The following is a 19,205-nucleotide window of genomic DNA, read 5'->3' as shown; positions in this document are numbered from 1 at the left end:
ATGAGTTGTGGACCTGGGAGTGGAATGAGAAATCTTTTTCTGAGGGGTGTAGTATCCTCCATATATCTAGGTAGCCTGTGTCATGGAGGTGTTGTTTAATGGCGCTGGTGCATATAGTGCGTTGTGCAAGGGTCTTGCGTGATATTCGGAGGTCGGAGGAGGAGTCTAGGGTGTTGTCTAGGATAAAATTCGTGTCACCTCCTATTATTATTGTCCCATGTTTGTGAGCGTCAGCTAATGTTAGTAATTTGTTAAGAAAAGTTGCCTGGTTTTCGTGTGGGCCATATACGTTAAGTAGAGTATATGGTTCATTATTTATATGGCATTGGAGGAGCAGATACCTGCCCTCCTTGTCTCCCATTTTCTTGTGTAATGAAAAGGTGACATCTTTACTGATTAGCGTAGATACTCCTCTTTTCTTTTTCAGGTACCCAGTGTGAAAGCCTGTGGGATATTGTCTCGAAGAGAACTTGGGCATTTTGGAGCGTAAAAAGTGGGTCTCTTGAAAAAAGACCACAGAGGCTTTTGCTTTACAGGCCTCTTCCAGAGCCAATCGCCTCTTATGAGGAGAATTCAAGCCTTTAACATTGAGCGAAAGGATATTCAGTGCCATAATATTACCTCGTTAATGCTTGTCAACTTACAGCGTTTTAAAAGTAAGCCATTTAGTAGGTTTTGGTTGTCTCTACACCATGGGTAGTGGGATATGATTCTAAATAGGATAAGTAGTATTTGCCATTTAGATCGGACTAAGGTGGTACGTCTCTCAGTTGGTGCTGTAGTAGCTATATTTGATTTTTTCAGTTTTGTCTCATTAGTGGTTCGGACCTTATTTTTGTTGGTGCCGTATATTGTGTACATAGGAGGGTGTGTGAGAGGTAGAGGGATGGGTGAGGGGAGTAAAGTGGAAAAGAGAACTATATACATTCCGAGGTTTAGACTTAGGTCGTCTAACCTGGATGGTAAAATGGTTTTAATCCGCCCCATGGAGCGAGATGGGGGGGAGGGTGAAGCTTTAGTTCGTCATAATTGAGTCTATGGTGAAAATCACTATACAATAGCAGTTCACATTCCTTAACATTGTTTATAAATAGCACCTTTTCTCATTGTTAGGTTTGGCTAAGTGCTGGTGAACTAACTTAAGCATTTTCCCATTATGCTAGGTATCGCATTTACCATATAACACGCATATTTAGAGTGCTAAACATTACGAGAATAACTTTCAAACATATCATAAAAAGAGGCATAGAGAAAAGAAAACATGGAAAATGTCATAACATAAGAAATAAATCATGCTCACGCATCCATTAAGAAAACGATAAAGATGTCTGGAGCAGTTCAGTTAAGTTTAAGTCCGGAGGACCAGTTGTTGTTGATTTTCGTAGGTGATCGATCTGGGTCTCGGGATGCGGACGGTGCGGTTTGGAGATTTACCGGAATGTCCCATTCTTTGAGCAATTTCGACCCATCTGCGACCGAGTGGATCTGGTGCTCTGTTCCGTTTTTTCTTATAAGTAGGCGAGTAGGATAGCCCCACTTGTAGGGGATGGCAGCATCTCGGAGTGCAGTTGTTATAGGTGATAGATGTTTACGTTTAGCAAGTGTCACTGCAGATAAGTCTACAAATAGCTTGACACGTTGAAATTCCGGAGGAAAGTTGTCAGGGCTTCTCGCTGCTTTCATTACCGTCTCTTTAGAAGTGAAGTAATGCATACGTGTAATCACATCTCTGGCAGCTGTAGTTGCTAGAAATTTGGGTCTTGGAAGGCGATGTATGCGATCCAGCCTGAGTTCTTCTGCCGAGAGAGTCGGGCATAGTGCTTTAAAGAGGCCTGTTGCATAATCCAGCAATTCCGCTGGTTTAATTTCCTCAGGTATCCCTCTTAGGCGGACGTTATTGCGTCTATCTCTATCTTCTTGATCAGCAAGTTTGGCCTCTAAGTACGCTAATCTGGATTCTGTAGTGTCACAGGCCGCAGCCATTTTGTTGTGGGCAGTTATCAGCTCCTCTGTTTTTTCTTCCAGCATATTTGTGCGTTCGCTGATTTCTCTGATGTCAGCGCGGACATCTTGTGCCAGTTTGGCAAATTCTGCTTGTAGTGATTGTTGGAGCTTTTGGAGCATGCATTGCAGGGAATGTTCTGATACCGGTTCCGCGGTTCTCAGCGAGATCGAGGTGCAGTCACTCTTTTCAGAGCTGGCAGTTGGTGATGTTGGGCCTTCGGCGCCATCTTGGAATTTGATGCGCGGCGGGGTAAGTGGAGAGATTTGGGTTTGTGCTGCTCGTAGCTTCGTTTTCTTCGGTATTTTGTGTGACATGTTGGTTCCGGTCCACTTATGAGTGGTTTTCGGGGTCAATTATGTCGTTTTCCTCGTCTTTAATCGCGGTAAATTAATCACCCTCGCAGGAGCCGACACTTCACGCGTCCATCCTCGCGCGCTGCACGGCCACGCCCCCCATCTAGGACTATTTTCAATTCTTTCTTTTCATTGCACTGTTCTCTGGCGTAAATTGTTGCTAATAGAGTATACTATTGCTTTGTTTGTTTTATCCTATTTGGCTTATTATAGTGCTTTTTCTATCACCAGATGCAATCTGTTTTTAGTGTTTTTTTAATGTTGTAAGACAACAGTCACTCTAAGTAAAGAAAATTTGAGTCATATATATTCTCATTTGATAAAGCACTTTTTGGACTGACTACCACTTAAATCCATCCAAAGATATGCTACTCCAAAGGAAAAACAAAAACAATGCCATGGTAGTGCAGTATTTCCAATCAAAATGTTAGTACAAATAGAGAGGAAAATGGCTCACCTTAAATGGAGCCAACCAAGGCTAAGCTCCGGTAAAAGTTGGCAACGTGCCAAGAGTGGAGCTGCTAGACACGGATGTCCACTAAACACAAGACCACAATACAAACTAACATATATTTATGTAATTTAACTGACATAAAAGTAGATACAATTAATAATTAGATAATTGATAACATTATTCCATGTGTACAGTAATCTGAAACACGTTATACCTTCTGTGTGTTCTCAGTCAGATATTGTACCACCATTTCTTTCCGTTCACCGGATCTAAATCCACCAATCAAAGGGCAAAGAATATATTTTGCCTCAGTCTTTCTTGCTGTTTCTGGAAGTGACGTATTGGGAAAGTAACTTACAGTATTGAATAGTAATTTTAAATATAGTATTAAGCAGTGTTTCACTGCATTCCAGCATGGTACAAAAAAAAAAACACAAATACAATTTAATACACTTTAAATAAAAAATTGTGAAGCTGTCTTAAAAAAACATGTCAAGTTAAACTTAAAAAATTGCATTTTCCATCAGGGCAGATCTTCTGAACCTTAAAAAAACCCTCAATAATTAAAAGATTTCTGATTACAAATCTATGTATACAAAAGTACTTTAACCATGCACTGAAGATAGTAGCCCATATTCATGTATAAGGATATGATAGTAGCCTATATTCATGTATAAGGATATGATAGTAGCCCATATTCATGTATAAGGATATGATAGTAGCCCATATTCATGTATAAGGATATGATAGTAGCCCATATTCATGTATAAGGATATGATAGTAGCCCATATTCATGTATAAGGATATGATAGTAGCCCATATTCACTACACCCCCTGCCACCATGCCCGCTATTAACACACTACCCCCGTGCCATCCTGCCCCTATATACACACTACTGACATGATATTCTGTACCCTTTTAACACACTAAACCTTGTGCCATCCTGCCCCTATATACAAACACTATTCACCATGCCATCCAGCCCCCTTTTAATACTCTACACCCCGTGCCATTCTGCTCCTATATACACACTACTCACATGACATCCTGTACCCTTTTAACACACTACACCCCGTGCCATCCTGCCCCTATATATACACTACTCACCATGACATCCTGCCCCCTTTTAACACACTACACCCCGTGCCATCCTACCCCTATATACACACTACTCACCATGACATCCTGTACCCTATTAACACTATCAACACACTACACCCCTCGCCATCCAGCTCCATTTAACACACTATACACCGTGCCATCCTTCAACCTATTAACACATGACACCCCCTGCCATCCTGCCCCCTATTAACACACTACACCCCGTGTCATCCTGTACCCCACACATGTATGGACGTAGAGGGGAGTTGGATGTGAATAATAATAATAATAACAGGCCCTACCCCAAACCTCCCCCCCCCCCCAAATAAAGACTCAAAATTTGGATGAAGCAGGACACAACATTTATTAAAACATAAGTCTGTAGGACTCATCCAACATGTAGTAAACTGTATGATTTCATTATATAACCAGATATAAATACACAAATAATCCATAACTTAACATTTAATTTCTAACACCTAGTGCCCTACAGACTTTAGAAATAATACAAGGATGGACACAGCTGGTTTGGATATAAGGATAATAGGCATACTTCTAAAAGGCCCTTTAATTAACTAACAAAAAGACAGGTAGTGTGAAGTAAATACTCAAACATACACCAGAGGGCACTAAAGTATCCAAAATATAGTGAGAAAAAACAATGAAAGACTTCAAAAGAATCTATGTATATATAAAATAACAGTTTATTATGACATAAATCCAAAAGTAAAAAAAAAAAACAGAACATAATGACAGTACTATTGCAAGAACAGGAAAGAATTCTGAAACCAACCACTATTGCCAGTCTAAAAGTGCAATCAAAAGCCCCGCTGGTCGCGACTCCTAGGGCCTAAGGAATACCTTTCAATGTGGATGGTGTGGTGGTAATATGGTCCTTGTACTGAGTAGTGGATCTTGTGGCTCTATGCGCTTCGTCCCATTGCAGTCAGGACTTCCTCAGGAGTTGGAAAGAATCTGAAGTTCCCTTCGTCGTGATCTTCTTAAATACTGGAAATCTTTGCGTCCAATTTGTTAAGATTTGCGGTATTTAAGAAACAGCAGAAACAAAGAAGCAAAAATTCACAAACTGTGAATATAATGCTGACTGGAGATAAAGACACAGGCACCAAAGCATCCAGTGGTATGGAACAATGTAACCAGAGGGAGACCACTAAATATCTAAAGCAACAGAAAGTATCAACACAGAAATAAATTGTGACTCTAAATAATAATAAATACCGAACTAGCCTTATAAGACTACTCCCATGCCTAAGTAAGTGAGGAGATGAAGTTACTAAACACCTAAGTCTGCAATATTCATATAGGCTTAATTAGTCCTGGCCTTTTAATGCATAGGGTGTTAGTCGATCTCCCCTTAATTCCTGAGCACCGGTAAAAATGCTAAAGGGAGAAAGGATACAGTCTAGATGATTAACAGCGCTGATAATAAAAGTAGGACAGATAAAGTAAAGTAAAGTAGAGAAAGCCCCTCTCCCTGTTAAACTTTTTTATTTAGGTGGGGCCCCTAGACACCTTGGAAGGGGGCTGGGGAGGAGGACAGTAGCCCTTATTGTTATTCATGACAGTCGTCGAAGTGGCCACCATTCGACAAACGAACACGGTCAGCGGTGTGTGCAGCCGAATCTATGGAACTGTTTGCGGCTACCCGATTGCACGAACAGCGCTGACCCGTACATTCTTCGACACTGCGGCTGGAGACTAAGTCCCGTTCGAAGATTCAAACGCCCGTTCGAATGGGACTTAGTCAATTTCTCGGTGTAAAATAGACCGACCGCACAGCCCAAATCCATGGAACTGTTTTGGGCATGAAAATGTGCTCGCGGTCGGTCAAAAGAGACTTTTTAATATTTCTGGAACCACTGAACGGAATTTCACGAATTTTGAATATGATGTCCCACAAGTTGTGTTGTTCATAAAAATGTAAGTTTTATTCATGTACTATGTAAAATGAGAAAGTTATACAAATGTATAACATTTATATGTTTTAGCTTGGAGATAATTGAGTAGATACAGTAAGAAATTCAATTATCTCCCAAGCAGAGGGGAGGGAATATGTGGGATGTAACCGTTATCTTATTGGTTAATGCCTAATTGCCTGTGGGCATCTCCCTTGCAGGGGAGCACTGCATAAAAGCAGAGTACCTGCCATTAAACATCAGAGATCTTCTTGACCCTCAATACGTAGCCTTGTCTCGTTATTGGAGGGAACTGCTATATCACACTGGGGATTGCTATGCTCTGCATACTCCCTTGAGCTTTAATCACTTAGCCCTTGTTCCTGATACACTCTCCTGGAGGAGAGGTCTTCCCCACACGGTCCTGGAGGACAGAGGCTGATTCCAGGGCTGACGGAGGACGCGCGGCTCCAGTTAAGCTACGGCGGTTGTGGAGTCTGCAGTGGTTGTGGTGTCCAGTGCGGTGCTTGTGGTCCTCGGCACAAGCTAGGAAGCGTCCATTAACGGAAGGTGGTCCGTTACAGGGGGTGACTAAGGGGTCAGTTAGATGTAGTGGAGTCAGGTGGGGGGGTTAAAAAAAAACAGGATTCGGTCATGACAGTGCTGCTTTAAGGGAGGTAAGGGGGAACAAACCACCTAAATGGTGGTTTTAACACTATAGGGTCAGAAATACATGCTTGTGTCCCTGACCCTATAGTGTTCCTTTTAGGCCTGTATTAGGGGTATAGGGGCTGTAGTGGGGGGGAGGGGGAAGGGGCTTTGATGTGGGGGATATGCATGCCAGATTAATTTAGGGACTGATGGAGTTGCAGCTCTAGGCCTATGGCCATAGAATAGGCTTATGTTTTTATTTGTTTTTATAATACTCTTCACATGCTTTTGCTGAAGTATGGAAACTTAAGAGGGATGTGGGGGAACAAAACTTGTGTTCACTGGCTGACAATGAAATTAGTTAAGGTAAAGCTGTCTTTGTGCACTATGCAAATGCTCTTGCTGCTTCAGTCTCTCTAACACTGTGACATGTTCCCTTTCTTTTACACTCACTACATACAGCTTTCCTCTCTCCCAGACTGTATACCAGGAGCTTCTGCCTGTTAGTAAGAAGGTAATGACAGCAGTGGACAAGTGAGTACTAGGGGACAGTGCTTTGAAAGTGTGGCGCAAGCGCCTCATTAGACACATTTATGCCAAGTTCAGGGTGCTTTCTGCATGGTATGCCCTTTGTTGGCCAGCCTGCATAATTAGTAGGCAACCTGTCATGCTTTTACACCAGACTGACCTTTTAAGTCTTCAGGCAGACACCCATTTTTGTGGGTTCTGGTTATGTGATTCGCGTCAGTGACCCACCCTTTTACCCCACCCACCGACCTCCTGCTTCACCGGACACTGCTGTTATCGGGTATAGATTTAATTAAAAGATGAAAGTGAGTGATTCTCATAGGGTTTGTGTTTTCTTATAGCTATATCATGTGAGATTTCCTCAAACACAACCTCCACCAGATACATGATCAGTGGCGTATACATGACCAATGGGGCCCCGGTGCGAAAATTGATCCGTTGACCCCCCTTACTCTGCGCGGGCCGGGGCCGCAATACATGGCGGCGGGCACCTTGTCGCAGGGGTTGCAGGGCTGCGACCCCTGCGACTGCGGTATGTACGCCAGTGCATGCAGATGCAGGCACGATCCCTGCGACCCCGGTATGTACGCCGCAGTACATGATGCTTGGGAGTTGTGACTTTTAGTATTTTCTGTTGATAGGATTTTGTGATTAGGCCCACCATAATTGTCAACACCAGGACAATGGTCTCTTAATATGGCCCTGGGGATATGGGCTGCAATAGTGGGACGTAGGGACTGTAGTAAGGGTATTTGGGCTGTGACGGGATGTAAAAGAGATACTAGGGGCTGCAGTAGAGTGGGTGGATATAGCCTGCAGGTGGGGGATAGGGCCTGTAGTGGGAGTGATAGTGTTAAGACACTCACAGCTTAAATAGATGAAACCGCCGTTTAGATGATAATCCCCCTTTCCAGAGATACAGGCTCTGCACAGCCGACCGCCAAACTCCCGAACCTAGTGTAAGGGAATGCGGTAAACCCACGAACATAAAATCAGCCTCCTTCCACGGCTAAAGCAGGCAAAATAAATCCTTCCAAGTAGCAATCCCCCCAAACATGAGACCAAGCTCCGTCTTGAGGGTAAAACAGGGATCTGTTTAATGAGAGCTACCTGCCCTGTATTTATGCAGGTCTCCCACCTGGTGGACACTCCCCTAGGGGACCAGATGGAAGACTGAGACATATATTGGACAGTAGCCAATCGCAGTGGCCCAGGTTTAAACACTCCCCTTTACATGAGTAAATCCCTCCTCTCTATCCTGGAGATAATTGGGAAGGAATCTAATTATCTCCAGGGATAGAGGCAAATCGCCATTTTATATACAACTTGTAACGGAATGCAATGTATCAGCATACGATATCCGTTGGTACATCTAGGAAATCCACAGTCAGAGTAGAAAGCAAGGCAATATCCCCAATCCTCCCAATAACCGGACGAAACACAGTTTGGGAGTCAACTAACTCGGTTTATTCACAGGCAGCGTATTTATGCAGTTCCCCATGCAAGGGGTTTCCATACAGATATTCCAGGGGATTTCTCCCAACATGCATTGTGACTTTCCCAACAGGCATCGCTGCACGAGAAGGATACTCCCACTAAAATGGACGATTAAGTGGATTATCCCCTCGTGCAGCAAAACCGACAATTGACATTAAAATACATAATTCCCGTAATATTCGGCACTTTAGAATAACCGAACGTTCGGTAGATAGCTGGGGTCGGGGCGCACACTTTGTGAGAATACCGCTCCGATCCCAGCTGAATTGACCGAACGCCGCACATAATACATTTAAACATCAAGGTGAGTTTAAAAGTACCGAATAAGTACGGGACACATAATGTACCGAACGCGGTACTCCCGAACGCTCTGGAAGTCCAGCGGTGTTCGGAGCACTGAGTAGCCGTTTCCAGTTCCAGGCTCTCGACGACCGAACACCGCTGCAGAGACAAAGGATCCAAGATGGCCGACCGCCGCATGGTCGGTAGTGGATCGACGGCCACCTAGGAGAGCCCTTAATTACCGATTGCAACAATGTTGCAACCGGTTAATTGGTGCCACACGACCTGTGAATGTGTGGTCTACCTGGGGAGTCCACATTCGTACGGCGAACGGCCAGGATAGCCGTGTTTCGTCGTACGAATGCTTTGTATGCTGGCGGCATACGGCTGCCAGCATGCGAACGGTCACAATACAATACACATACAGTCAACGGAACACGTTATACATTCAGCCTACGGACAACCTGCAATGCATATAGTTCAGAAGTGGCTAGGTTTGCCACAATGCTCCCCCAGAACCAAGCCGGCATACACAGTCTGATCCCAACGGATCGGCTTGGGGATGTCCGGGAGAGTACTCACAGATCACTTCTCGAGTTCAGTCTGTCTGGATAACCCGTCAGCGTTACCGTTTTGTTTTCCTGGCCGGTAATGGATAGTAAAGTCAAAGGGCTGCAGCGTCAAACTCCAGCGCAGCAGCCGGGCATTGTCTCCGGACACACGGTTTAGCCAAACTAACGGGTTGTGATCTGTGAGTAAGGAAAAAGGTTGTCCGTACAGATATGGCTGCAACTTTTTAAGGGCCCACACCACGGCCAGGCATTCTTTCTCGATGGCGGCGTAGCTCACTTCCCGGGGTAGTAGCTTGCGGCTTAGATAGGCTACGGGGTGTTCTCCGCCATCGGCTCCCACTTGGCTCAGTACTGCCCCCAATCCAAACATGGAAGCGTCTGTGTGAACAAGAAATCTTTTAGTTGGATCAGGAGCAGTTAACACAGGAGCATTGGTGAGAGCTGTTTTGAGTTGTTGGAATGCCTGCTCACACTCTGGGGCCCAGACAACCAGTCGGGGAAGGTTCTTTTTGGTCAGGTCCGTTAGGGGTTTGGCCAGGGTGCTATAGTCGGGGACGAACTTCCTGTAATAGCCTGCCGTCCCTAAGAACGCCAGCACCTGGGTCTTAGTCCTGGGGGTAGGCCACTTTGCTACGGCCTCAATCTTGGCTGGCTCAGGCCTCTGCTGCCCACATCCTACACGGTGGCCCAGATACTGTACCTCGGCCATACCTATGTGGCACTTGCTAGGTTTTAGGGTTAACCCAGCCTCCCCAATGCGATCTAGGATCGCCCCTATGTGGTGTAGGTGGTCTTCCCAGGTCTGGCTGAAGATGGCTATATCATCTAGATAAGCACAGGCATACTCCTGAAAACCGTCCAGTAGCCGATCTACCATCCGCTGAAAGGTAGCCGGAGCGTTTTTCATCCCGAAAGGCATGACCTTGAATTGGTACAGGCCAAACGGGGTGACAAACGCCGACTTGGGGATGGCGTCATCGGCTAGAGGAATCTGCCAGTACCCCTTACACAAATCAATGGTAGTGAGGTACTGGCCCCGTGCCATCTTATCTAACAGCTCGTCTATCCGGGGCATCGGGTAGGCATCAGACACCGTTTTGTCATTTAACCTCCGGTAGTCGACACAGAATCGGGTGGTGCCATCCTTTTTAGGTACCAGGACTACCGGCGATGCCCAGGGGCTATCGGAGGGTTCGATAACCCCTAGCTGCAGCATTTCGTCTAGTTCGGCTTTCATATGGGTACGGACTGATTCCGGAACCCTATATGGAGCTTGGCGCATAGGTAGCTGTCCCGGGGTCTCTACTCGGTGAGTGGCTAAAGGAGTGTACCCAGGTAAATTGGAGAAGGTAGTCCCTTTGGCTACAATCAGCGCCTGTACCTGGGCACGCTCCTGGGGGCTTAGCCGCTCCCCCAGCTGGACTCCCCGGGAAGGCTCTATCTGTTCCTCGGGTTCTAGTAGGTCAGGTAAGGGTAGGTTCTCCTGATCCTCTAAGGAGGAGGCACAGATTGCCATCACATCCTCGATCCTCTCATGGTAGGGTTTGAGCATGTTCACGTGGAGCATGCGTCTCTTCCCTACCCCTGAGCAGGGGCCGATCACATAGGTAGTGTCGCATCGCTGCTCCACTACCTGGTATGGGCCTTGCCAGATGGCCTGCAGCTTATCGGTGCGGACGGGCTTTAAGATCAAGACCTTCTGTCCCACCTGAAAGCTGCGGTCCCTGGCTCTTCTATCGTACCAGCGCCGCTGGCGTTGCTGGGCCGCCTGGAGGTTGGTGTGTACAGCCTGGGTTAGCGCCTCCAGACGGTCCCTGAACTCCAGGACGTATGATATGATAGGGGTTTCGTTAGTGGGACTCTCTCCCTCCCAGTGTTCCCTAATCAAATTCAAGGGTCCTCGCACCCTCCTCCCAAATAGTAGCTCAAACGGGGAGAATCCTGTTGACTCCTGGGGAACCTCTCTATAAGCAAAAAGTAGGTGAGGCAGGAACCTCTCCCAGTCTTTGTGGGTCTCCCCGAACGTCCGAAGCATCTGCTTCAGCGTCCCGTTGAACCGCTCACATAGCCCATTGGACTGGGGGTGGTAGGCGGAATTAACTATTGGCTTAATGCCACACACCTTCCACAGATGTTGGGTAACTTCGGCCGTAAATTGGGTACCTCGGTCTGAGATGATCTCTTGGGGAAACCCTACCCGGGAAAATACCTTCATTAAGGCTTCCGCTACGGTCTCAGCGTGGATATTAGAGAGAGCTACAGCTTCGGGGTACCTGGTGGCGTAATCCACTATAGTCAGAATATATCTTTTGCCAGAGGGACTGGGTTTTGGCAAGGGCCCTACGATATCCACCGCTACTCGGCTGAAGGGTTCCGCAATGATGGGTAGGGGACATAGCCTGGCCTTGTGGCGATCCCCTCTTTTACCTACACGCTGGCAGACGTCGCAGGAGGTGCAATACTGGCGCACATCCTGAGAGATCCCGGGCCAGAAGAAGGCATGGGTCAAACGGTATCGGGTACGGGTCATCCCTAGGTGTCCTGACAAGGGAATGTCATGCGCAATTCTCAGCAGCTCCTGTCTATATTTCTGGGGTACCACTAGCTGTTTATTAGTTAAGGTGACAGACCCCCCCACATCTTTTGCCGTGACCCGGTATAGCAACTCTTTCTCCCAGATGAACCGCTCCCCCTCTAGCCCTGCTTGGTCTGTTTGGGCCCTGTCCCTATATACTTGGAGGGTGGGATCGGTCTGGACTTCGGTCGCAAAAGTCGTCGGGGTATCCCAGGACATGGGGGTCAGTTGGGAAACAGGGTCTCTTACCTGAGCCTCAGAGTGTATCGGTGTAGCCGTGGTGCGAGCCTGTTGTCGGGTGGTTACGGGGTGTGCCTCCTGGTACGGAGCCTGGGGAATAAAAGCGGAAGTCATTTGGCCCAAGTCATTCCCCAGCACAACATCTGCAGGTAAATTCTGCATCAGCCCCACTTCCACAGTTCCCTCTCCCACACCCCAATCCAAATGAACCTTGGCAGTAGGTAGCCGGTATACTGCTCCCCCTGCCACCCGTACTGCCACTGAGCCGCCAGTGTGGGTTGTGCCTGGTACCAAATGTGGCGCAACCAAGGTTAGAGTGGCTCCTGAATCCCGGAGCCCTTGTACCTCCTTCCCCTCCAGGGTTACCAGCTGCCGGTGATGTTGTCGGTTGTCGGTGGCCCTGACCGACATTACCTCATGCAGCACCCCAAGAGGCTCCTCAATTTGAGCACTCAGCAATTCTTGGGTGGCGGGGGCTACCTGGTAATGGTGCGCAGCAGCCCTGGGTGCCAAATTTTGTCGCACTTGATTCCAAGCTTGCCTGCTCCTGTTTTGGGTGCACTCTCGAGAAATGTGCCCCCACTGTTTGCATGTGTGACACTGAATGTTCGCCCGACCGTTGTATCGGGAGGGGGGTGGTGGAGTATTCAGTGCTGGCCGGTGCAGGGGTACGGTGGGGCTGGTAGGGATAAAAGTATTGGGTGTCCCTGTAATCCGAGTGAGAGTCTTATTTTGGGCACCGTGATGCCTCCTGGCATCAAAATGCTGATCCGCCAATTTAGCGGCTTCGGGTAGGGTGAGTGGTTTACGGTCCCTCACCCATTCTTGTGCTTCCGGGGACAAACCATTAAAAAACTGTTCCAGCAGCATTAACTGCCTCAACTCCTCCATGTTTGTAGCGTTGCTGGCCTGTATCCAGCCTAGTGATGCTTGGTCCAGCTTGTGCGCCCATTCTGCATGTGAATCTTTCTCAGGCTTGCGCAAGCCCCGGAATTTCCGCCGGTACGCCTCTGGGGTAATAGCATACCTCTCTAAGATCGCCCTCTTTACCTTAGGGTAATCTTTGCTGTCCTCTCGGGGTACAGCACGGTAGGCTTCAGCTGCCCTACCGGATAATTTGCCTGCCAGCAGCGGCACCCACGTGGCGGGTTCCAAATCGTGCAAATCGCACAGCCGCTCAAAGTCCTGCAAATACCCATCAATTTCGTCCTTTTCTTCACAAAACGCTTTAAATTCGTGATGTGGGACTTTGGGCTTTACCTGTCCGTAGGTGGAGGCAGTAACAGACTCTGCCCTAGGCGGTGTTGCTGGTGTGCTGGTTGCCATCAGATAATCCTGTACATCCGATATCATCACGGTCATTATTTCCAGCGGTAATGGTTGTGGTAGGAACGCCAACCTGGTTCGTAGCTCTTTTTGGAATGGGGTCTCTTCCATGGCTGGTGGGGGTGTAGCGCTGCGGGCTTGGTCTCCCTCCATCAGTTCTGCGATCAGCACAGCCTTAGATTTGTTGCTGGCTATCTTACCCCTGGCTTCCAATAGTTCTTTTAAAGTCTGTCGTTTCAGTATGGTATAGTCAATCTCCATACGAATTGCCCTTGCTTTCCTTGTTCGGTAGTTCCAGTTTACACGAACGCTGCTTTTCGGCTGTAAGGTTCGGATCCCGTCGCTTGCCACCAATTGTAACGGAATGCAATGTATCAGCATACGATATCCGTTGGTACATCTAGGAAATCCACAGTCAGAGTAGAAAGCAAGGCAATATCCCCAATCCTCCCAATAACCGGACGAAACACAGTTTGGGAGTCAACTAACTCGGTTTATTCACAGGCAGCGTATTTATGCAGTTCCCCATGCAAGGGGTTTCCATACAGATATTCCAGGGGATTTCTCCCAACATGCATTGTGACTTTCCCAACAGGCATCGCTGCACGAGAAGGATACTCCCACTAAAATGGACGATTAAGTGGATTATCCCCTCGTGCAGCAAAACCGACAATTGACATTAAAATACATAATTCCCGTAATATTCGGCACTTTAGAATAACCGAACGTTCGGTAGATAGCTGGGGTCGGGGCGCACACTTTGTGAGAATACCGCTCCGATCCCAGCTGAATTGACCGAACGCCGCACATAATACATTTAAACATCAAGGTGAGTTTAAAAGTACCGAATAAGTACGGGACACATAATGTACCGAACGCGGTACTCCCGAACGCTCTGGAAGTCCAGCGGTGTTCGGAGCACTGAGTAGCCGTTTCCAGTTCCAGGCTCTCGACGACCGAACACCGCTGCAGAGACAAAGGATCCAAGATGGCCGACCGCCGCATGGTCGGTAGTGGATCGACGGCCACCTAGGAGAGCCCTTAATTACCGATTGCAACAATGTTGCAACCGGTTAATTGGTGCCACACGACCTGTGAATGTGTGGTCTACCTGGGGAGTCCACATTCGTACGGCGAACGGCCAGGATAGCCGTGTTTCGTCGTACGAATGCTTTGTATGCTGGCGGCATACGGCTGCCAGCATGCGAACGGTCACAATACAATACACATACAGTCAACGGAACACGTTATACATTCAGCCTACGGACAACCTGCAATGCATATAGTTCAGAAGTGGCTAGGTTTGCCACACAACTGTAAAAACACATAAAAATATATAATTATACAAATACCGAATGCATGGGCTTCGTGTAACGTATCCCCAGATAGTCTGTATCTGAGTGCATATTACTATTGAATAGCGCTCAGATCCAGGCTATCCAGGGTATTAGTGGTGGTTTAGTTTTTTTTACTATGAGGCTTTACAAGTGTATAAACAGTGGGAAAATGTCATAATGGTAACACAAGCCACACTTGTAGAAATGTAATTGTACAGAATAAACGCTCACCAACCAGGAGACTCAGTGGCTGCGGTCGTATAGTTTACAAAAACTTAAATTGTTTTATCTAATGGATTCTTTTAGAGTCTCTAATAATGCAGCCACATTTATTTACTGTGCAGCTGAGAGTATAACAAGTGTGGGTAAGGAACAGAGAGGGATTAAAGCATGAGTGATATGTGAGTGGTAAATAAACTTCCCAAAATGCCAAAAGTGAAAAGCCAGTAGAGCCATCCAGTAGAGTCATCCAGGACAGCATTACGCCTCCACTTTCAGCAGGAGGAAGCAACAGAGTTTCTGGAATGCACAGAGCACGTAGATGCCTCTGTGAGTCCCCATTGTGAGTTCTATTGCCATGAAGCAGGTCAGAGAAGTGGCACAATTGCCTCTCTGTTGGTTCACAGGTGATTTTTCAGGTTCAAGCTGCAGATTCCTGAAGGGCTGGAGGGACTCATCTTCTTAATATGTAAAACAGTTAGAGTACAGACTCTTCTTTGTAATGGTTTCAGGGAGACTCGTTCTCTTCCCTACATTTATCACCCCTTGGTTAAACAGTGAAACGAAGGAAGATGTATTCCTCTTCCTCTAAAGGATGCCTGAGACACGTGGTGTTGTTTGAGATGCAGGGTAGGTTTTCACAATTGACAAGTGATCCATTTTTCCATGTTTGCTTTGTCCAAGAGGCACATTCATGGGGCTGACACAAAGCTACACGCAGTGTGGGAATTTGAAATAGTGTCTTAAAACAAGCAATTACATTTACTTGGGGGAGAACACCCTCAATATTTCTTTTTTGCTGTTTAGTCACAATACTATTTATATATCTCTATAATAAATTTTAAAAAAAATGTGGATTAACAGTATATTCATCTAATTTATACACCAAATGTGCCATGTAGGTTGTCATTAGTTAATTTTACGCTTTCAAAAAAGAAAAAGAGTAGAAAAGAGAGAGAAGAAATTATATTTAATGTCTGTTCATACCTCCTAGATGGGGATAACCCCTGTGGTAGAATAGAAAACAAAAAAGAAAGAAGAAGCGGAGGATGCAATTTCTGGTATAGCAAAATAGGAATATTTAAGAAAAATGTTGCTAAAATAAAACATAACTTTTAATAGACGTGTTAAGCGCTATAAAGTCTCATAGGACAGAAGAGATTGACTACAACACAAAACTAATAGTACTCTACACATATGTACAAAACATACAATTAAAATAGCAGAGGCAGGTCCACAACGAAGGTTGAGTAGTAAGTACCCCTAAAAAAAGGGGGTTTGTTATGCAGATCCTCAAGGGTATGTCAATTGACAGTTTGGTAACCGGATGTCAACTGATACAAGGTTGTTAATAGGTACTCACTGAGTGGTAAACAAATGGAACTCTGACTTCACTGAGCTTTGGCATCTTTGTGTTACAGTAACTTCAAGCATGTTGCCAAAAGTATAACAAAAAGTATTACAAAGGTAGCTGGCAACACCTGTTTAGTAGAGTATCTAACGCTGGAGGTAAAAACTAAAAATACCTCCTGCAGTTAAATCAGGTATAGGACAGGGTAGAATGGAGGGAGAGAGGGAAAGGGGTCAAAGAGATAGCTGTCCCTATTGTGTTTTCAAGGGCACCCTTTACCCCTAAAAATGACCCTAGCTTTAAGTAAAATATAAGCCACCCGCTCTATGAATGAAATAGAGTTGAAAATGACAAAAATAAAGGAAAATCATATAGTTGAAGATGCCAAAAATCAAAAATTAATTACAATATTTGTGCCTTGAGATTGCTGCAAACTAATGTTGTAGACACAGCAATGCCCCAAAGCCCTGACGCACGTTTCGCTGGGTCAGCTCATCAGAGGGAACCGGATCCGGATGGTAAGTATTGCCAGTTTTTAAAAGGGGGGGGGGGGGGGCTAGGGATCTGATTGGAACATTAAATTTGAATTTCCCAATCAGATTAATGTATGATTGGAGAGAAAATTGTTAAAGGAAGAGTGTATAGAGTGTCAAATACCAAGGGGAAGAAACTGACTGATGTATTCCTGTAATATATGACCCCACAGGTTCGATCTGAATGTTATTCAAACTGCTGGACCCTTTCATAAAAATAATTATGTAGGCTCACTTATTGGCAGTAATAATATTGAGCTTTGCATAAAGCAGTTATGCTAATCTAACATATTGCTATGCAGATGACAACTTTTAAATATGTGACTTTGTATTTTTTCACCCATTTCTTTTACTATACTTATTAAAAGTTACGTTTTAATTGGGTTACTCTCTTTTCAAAGGGGCTCGCCTTCTAAATGGTTTACCCTTTTGTTGTTCTTTTCTACACTGTGACTTATTCATACTGGGGGTTATCCCCCCTTACCTTCGAGTAACCTGACACCTTCTCCCTGATAGGTTTCTTTTTCTTTATATTTCAACATGAAACCCCGTTAAAATATCCATTTCGAAGTGCTCTTTTTACCTCCTTGTTTCTTAATGTATAAATAAGTGGATTCAATGCGGGGGTGATAACTGTGACCAAGATAGCACCTAGTCTATCCTTCTCTAAGGAATTTTGGGTTGTTGGACCTAAATAAGTACACATGGCAGTTCCGATGTACAGGCAGACAACAGTCAAGTGGGAAGTGCAAGTAGAAAATGCCTTGAGTCTGTTTTGAGTGGATTTGATGTTTGACAGATGAGAACCAATAAAGATGTAGGATATGAGAATTAGGAAAAATGTAGAAACTGCTACAAGAGCAAAAATGATGGACACAAGTTTTTCATGGAGGTGCGTGTCTTTGCAGGCCAATTTTAGGAGTGGCTTTATGTCACAATGAAAATGTGTGACCTTGTTATCATTGCAGAAAGGCAACAAAGATATCAGAATTGTTTGGGTTAGTGAATATAAAAAGCCAATGAGCCAACATCCCAATGCCAGCTGAATACATACTGCCTTTCCCATGAGGACATAGTAATGTAATGGGTTGCAAATAGCAACATATCGATCATAAGACATTGAAGTGAGAAGCAGAGCTTCAGTACTCCCTAAAAAGTGGTAAAAATAGAGCTGAGTGATACAGCCTTGGAAGGATATCACCTTGTCTTCCACCACCAATCCAGCCAACATCTTAGGGACTGTAACGGTTGAATAGAAGATGTCCAGGAAAGAAAGGTTACCCAAAAAGAAGTACATGGGTGTATGAAGTTTTGAATCCATGATCACCACATACACAATACTGGTGTTCCCTATTAGAATAAATATATAGAATAAAAGGAAAATGAAAAAGAAGAATAGTTGGATCTGCTGGATATCAGTGATTCCTAGAAGGTGAAACTCGTCTACGTTTGTCATATTTAAACTTTCCATTTTTGAATGCAGTGTTGATCTTTTGATGTTCTTTATATAATAACTACTTTTGAGGTAAGTAGAATATGTATAGCACAGATTGGTGTTGTCCTTGCATGAAATAATGAAAGTCCATTAACATTTTCATATGTTTTATTACTCTTCAAACATAATCTCTATCTGCTTGAAACATGGACTTACTAAAAATAAATTCAGCAGATGATTTTGAAAAAACTGCAGTTAAGACGTCAGTACATTGTAATAGAAAAATAGGTAGAAAAGAGGTTGTTTTTAACATGGAGATTGTTGTTATGATGCTTAGTTTATTTATCCATACATAATTAAGAATAATACAAAGAGATTGCAAAGAACAGACATACAGCAGCTTGGATATGCTTACTGCGGATGATGATTGGAGTAGTATATGCATTGGTACCTTCATTGGGTGATAGTTGGAAAAGCTTCATTTTATGAGTTGATATTGATGATACAGCACCCACCACATTTTATTGTCAATATTAACCATGATAGGTGGATGTTGCCATCAACTGATCGTTCAGAACCTTTGGTCTTCACATTACATTATGGAGAAGCTCTGTTATCTACTGACAGTTAGGGTACTCTACCCCTGCTGAGTGTGATGGATGAAGGTTCTTATATTAGGAGAATGTGATTATTAGCTTCATGTTTTAAATGGTGTAAGAAACGTTGCTAATAACTGGCTGTTTTTGTTGCTGGAACCTCTATTAATTGATACAATGATCAGTAGATCTTTCCCACTGAATGAAAGAAATGAAGAGTTTACAAGATGATC

General features: G+C 44.9%; 1 protein-coding gene across 1 annotated transcript; it reads right to left on the bottom strand.

Annotated features, from left to right (window-relative positions):
* Nucleotides 1-17,454: 17,454 nt before the first annotated feature.
* Nucleotides 17,455-18,412, bottom strand: LOC134583132 (olfactory receptor 12D3-like). Its single transcript, XM_063439932.1, has one exon. The coding sequence runs from the start codon at nucleotides 18,410-18,412 to the stop codon at nucleotides 17,477-17,479; it is 936 nt and encodes a 311-aa protein (XP_063296002.1). The 3' UTR covers nucleotides 17,455-17,476.
* Between the last annotated feature and the right edge of the window lie 793 nt (nucleotides 18,413-19,205).

Source organism: Pelobates fuscus, chromosome 13 (assembly GCF_036172605.1).
Source record: "Pelobates fuscus isolate aPelFus1 chromosome 13, aPelFus1.pri, whole genome shotgun sequence".
Taxonomy (NCBI): domain Eukaryota; kingdom Metazoa; phylum Chordata; class Amphibia; order Anura; family Pelobatidae; genus Pelobates; species Pelobates fuscus.
The sequence above is the reverse complement of the archived record's forward strand: the minus strand, read 5'-3'. Positions and strand labels throughout refer to the sequence as shown.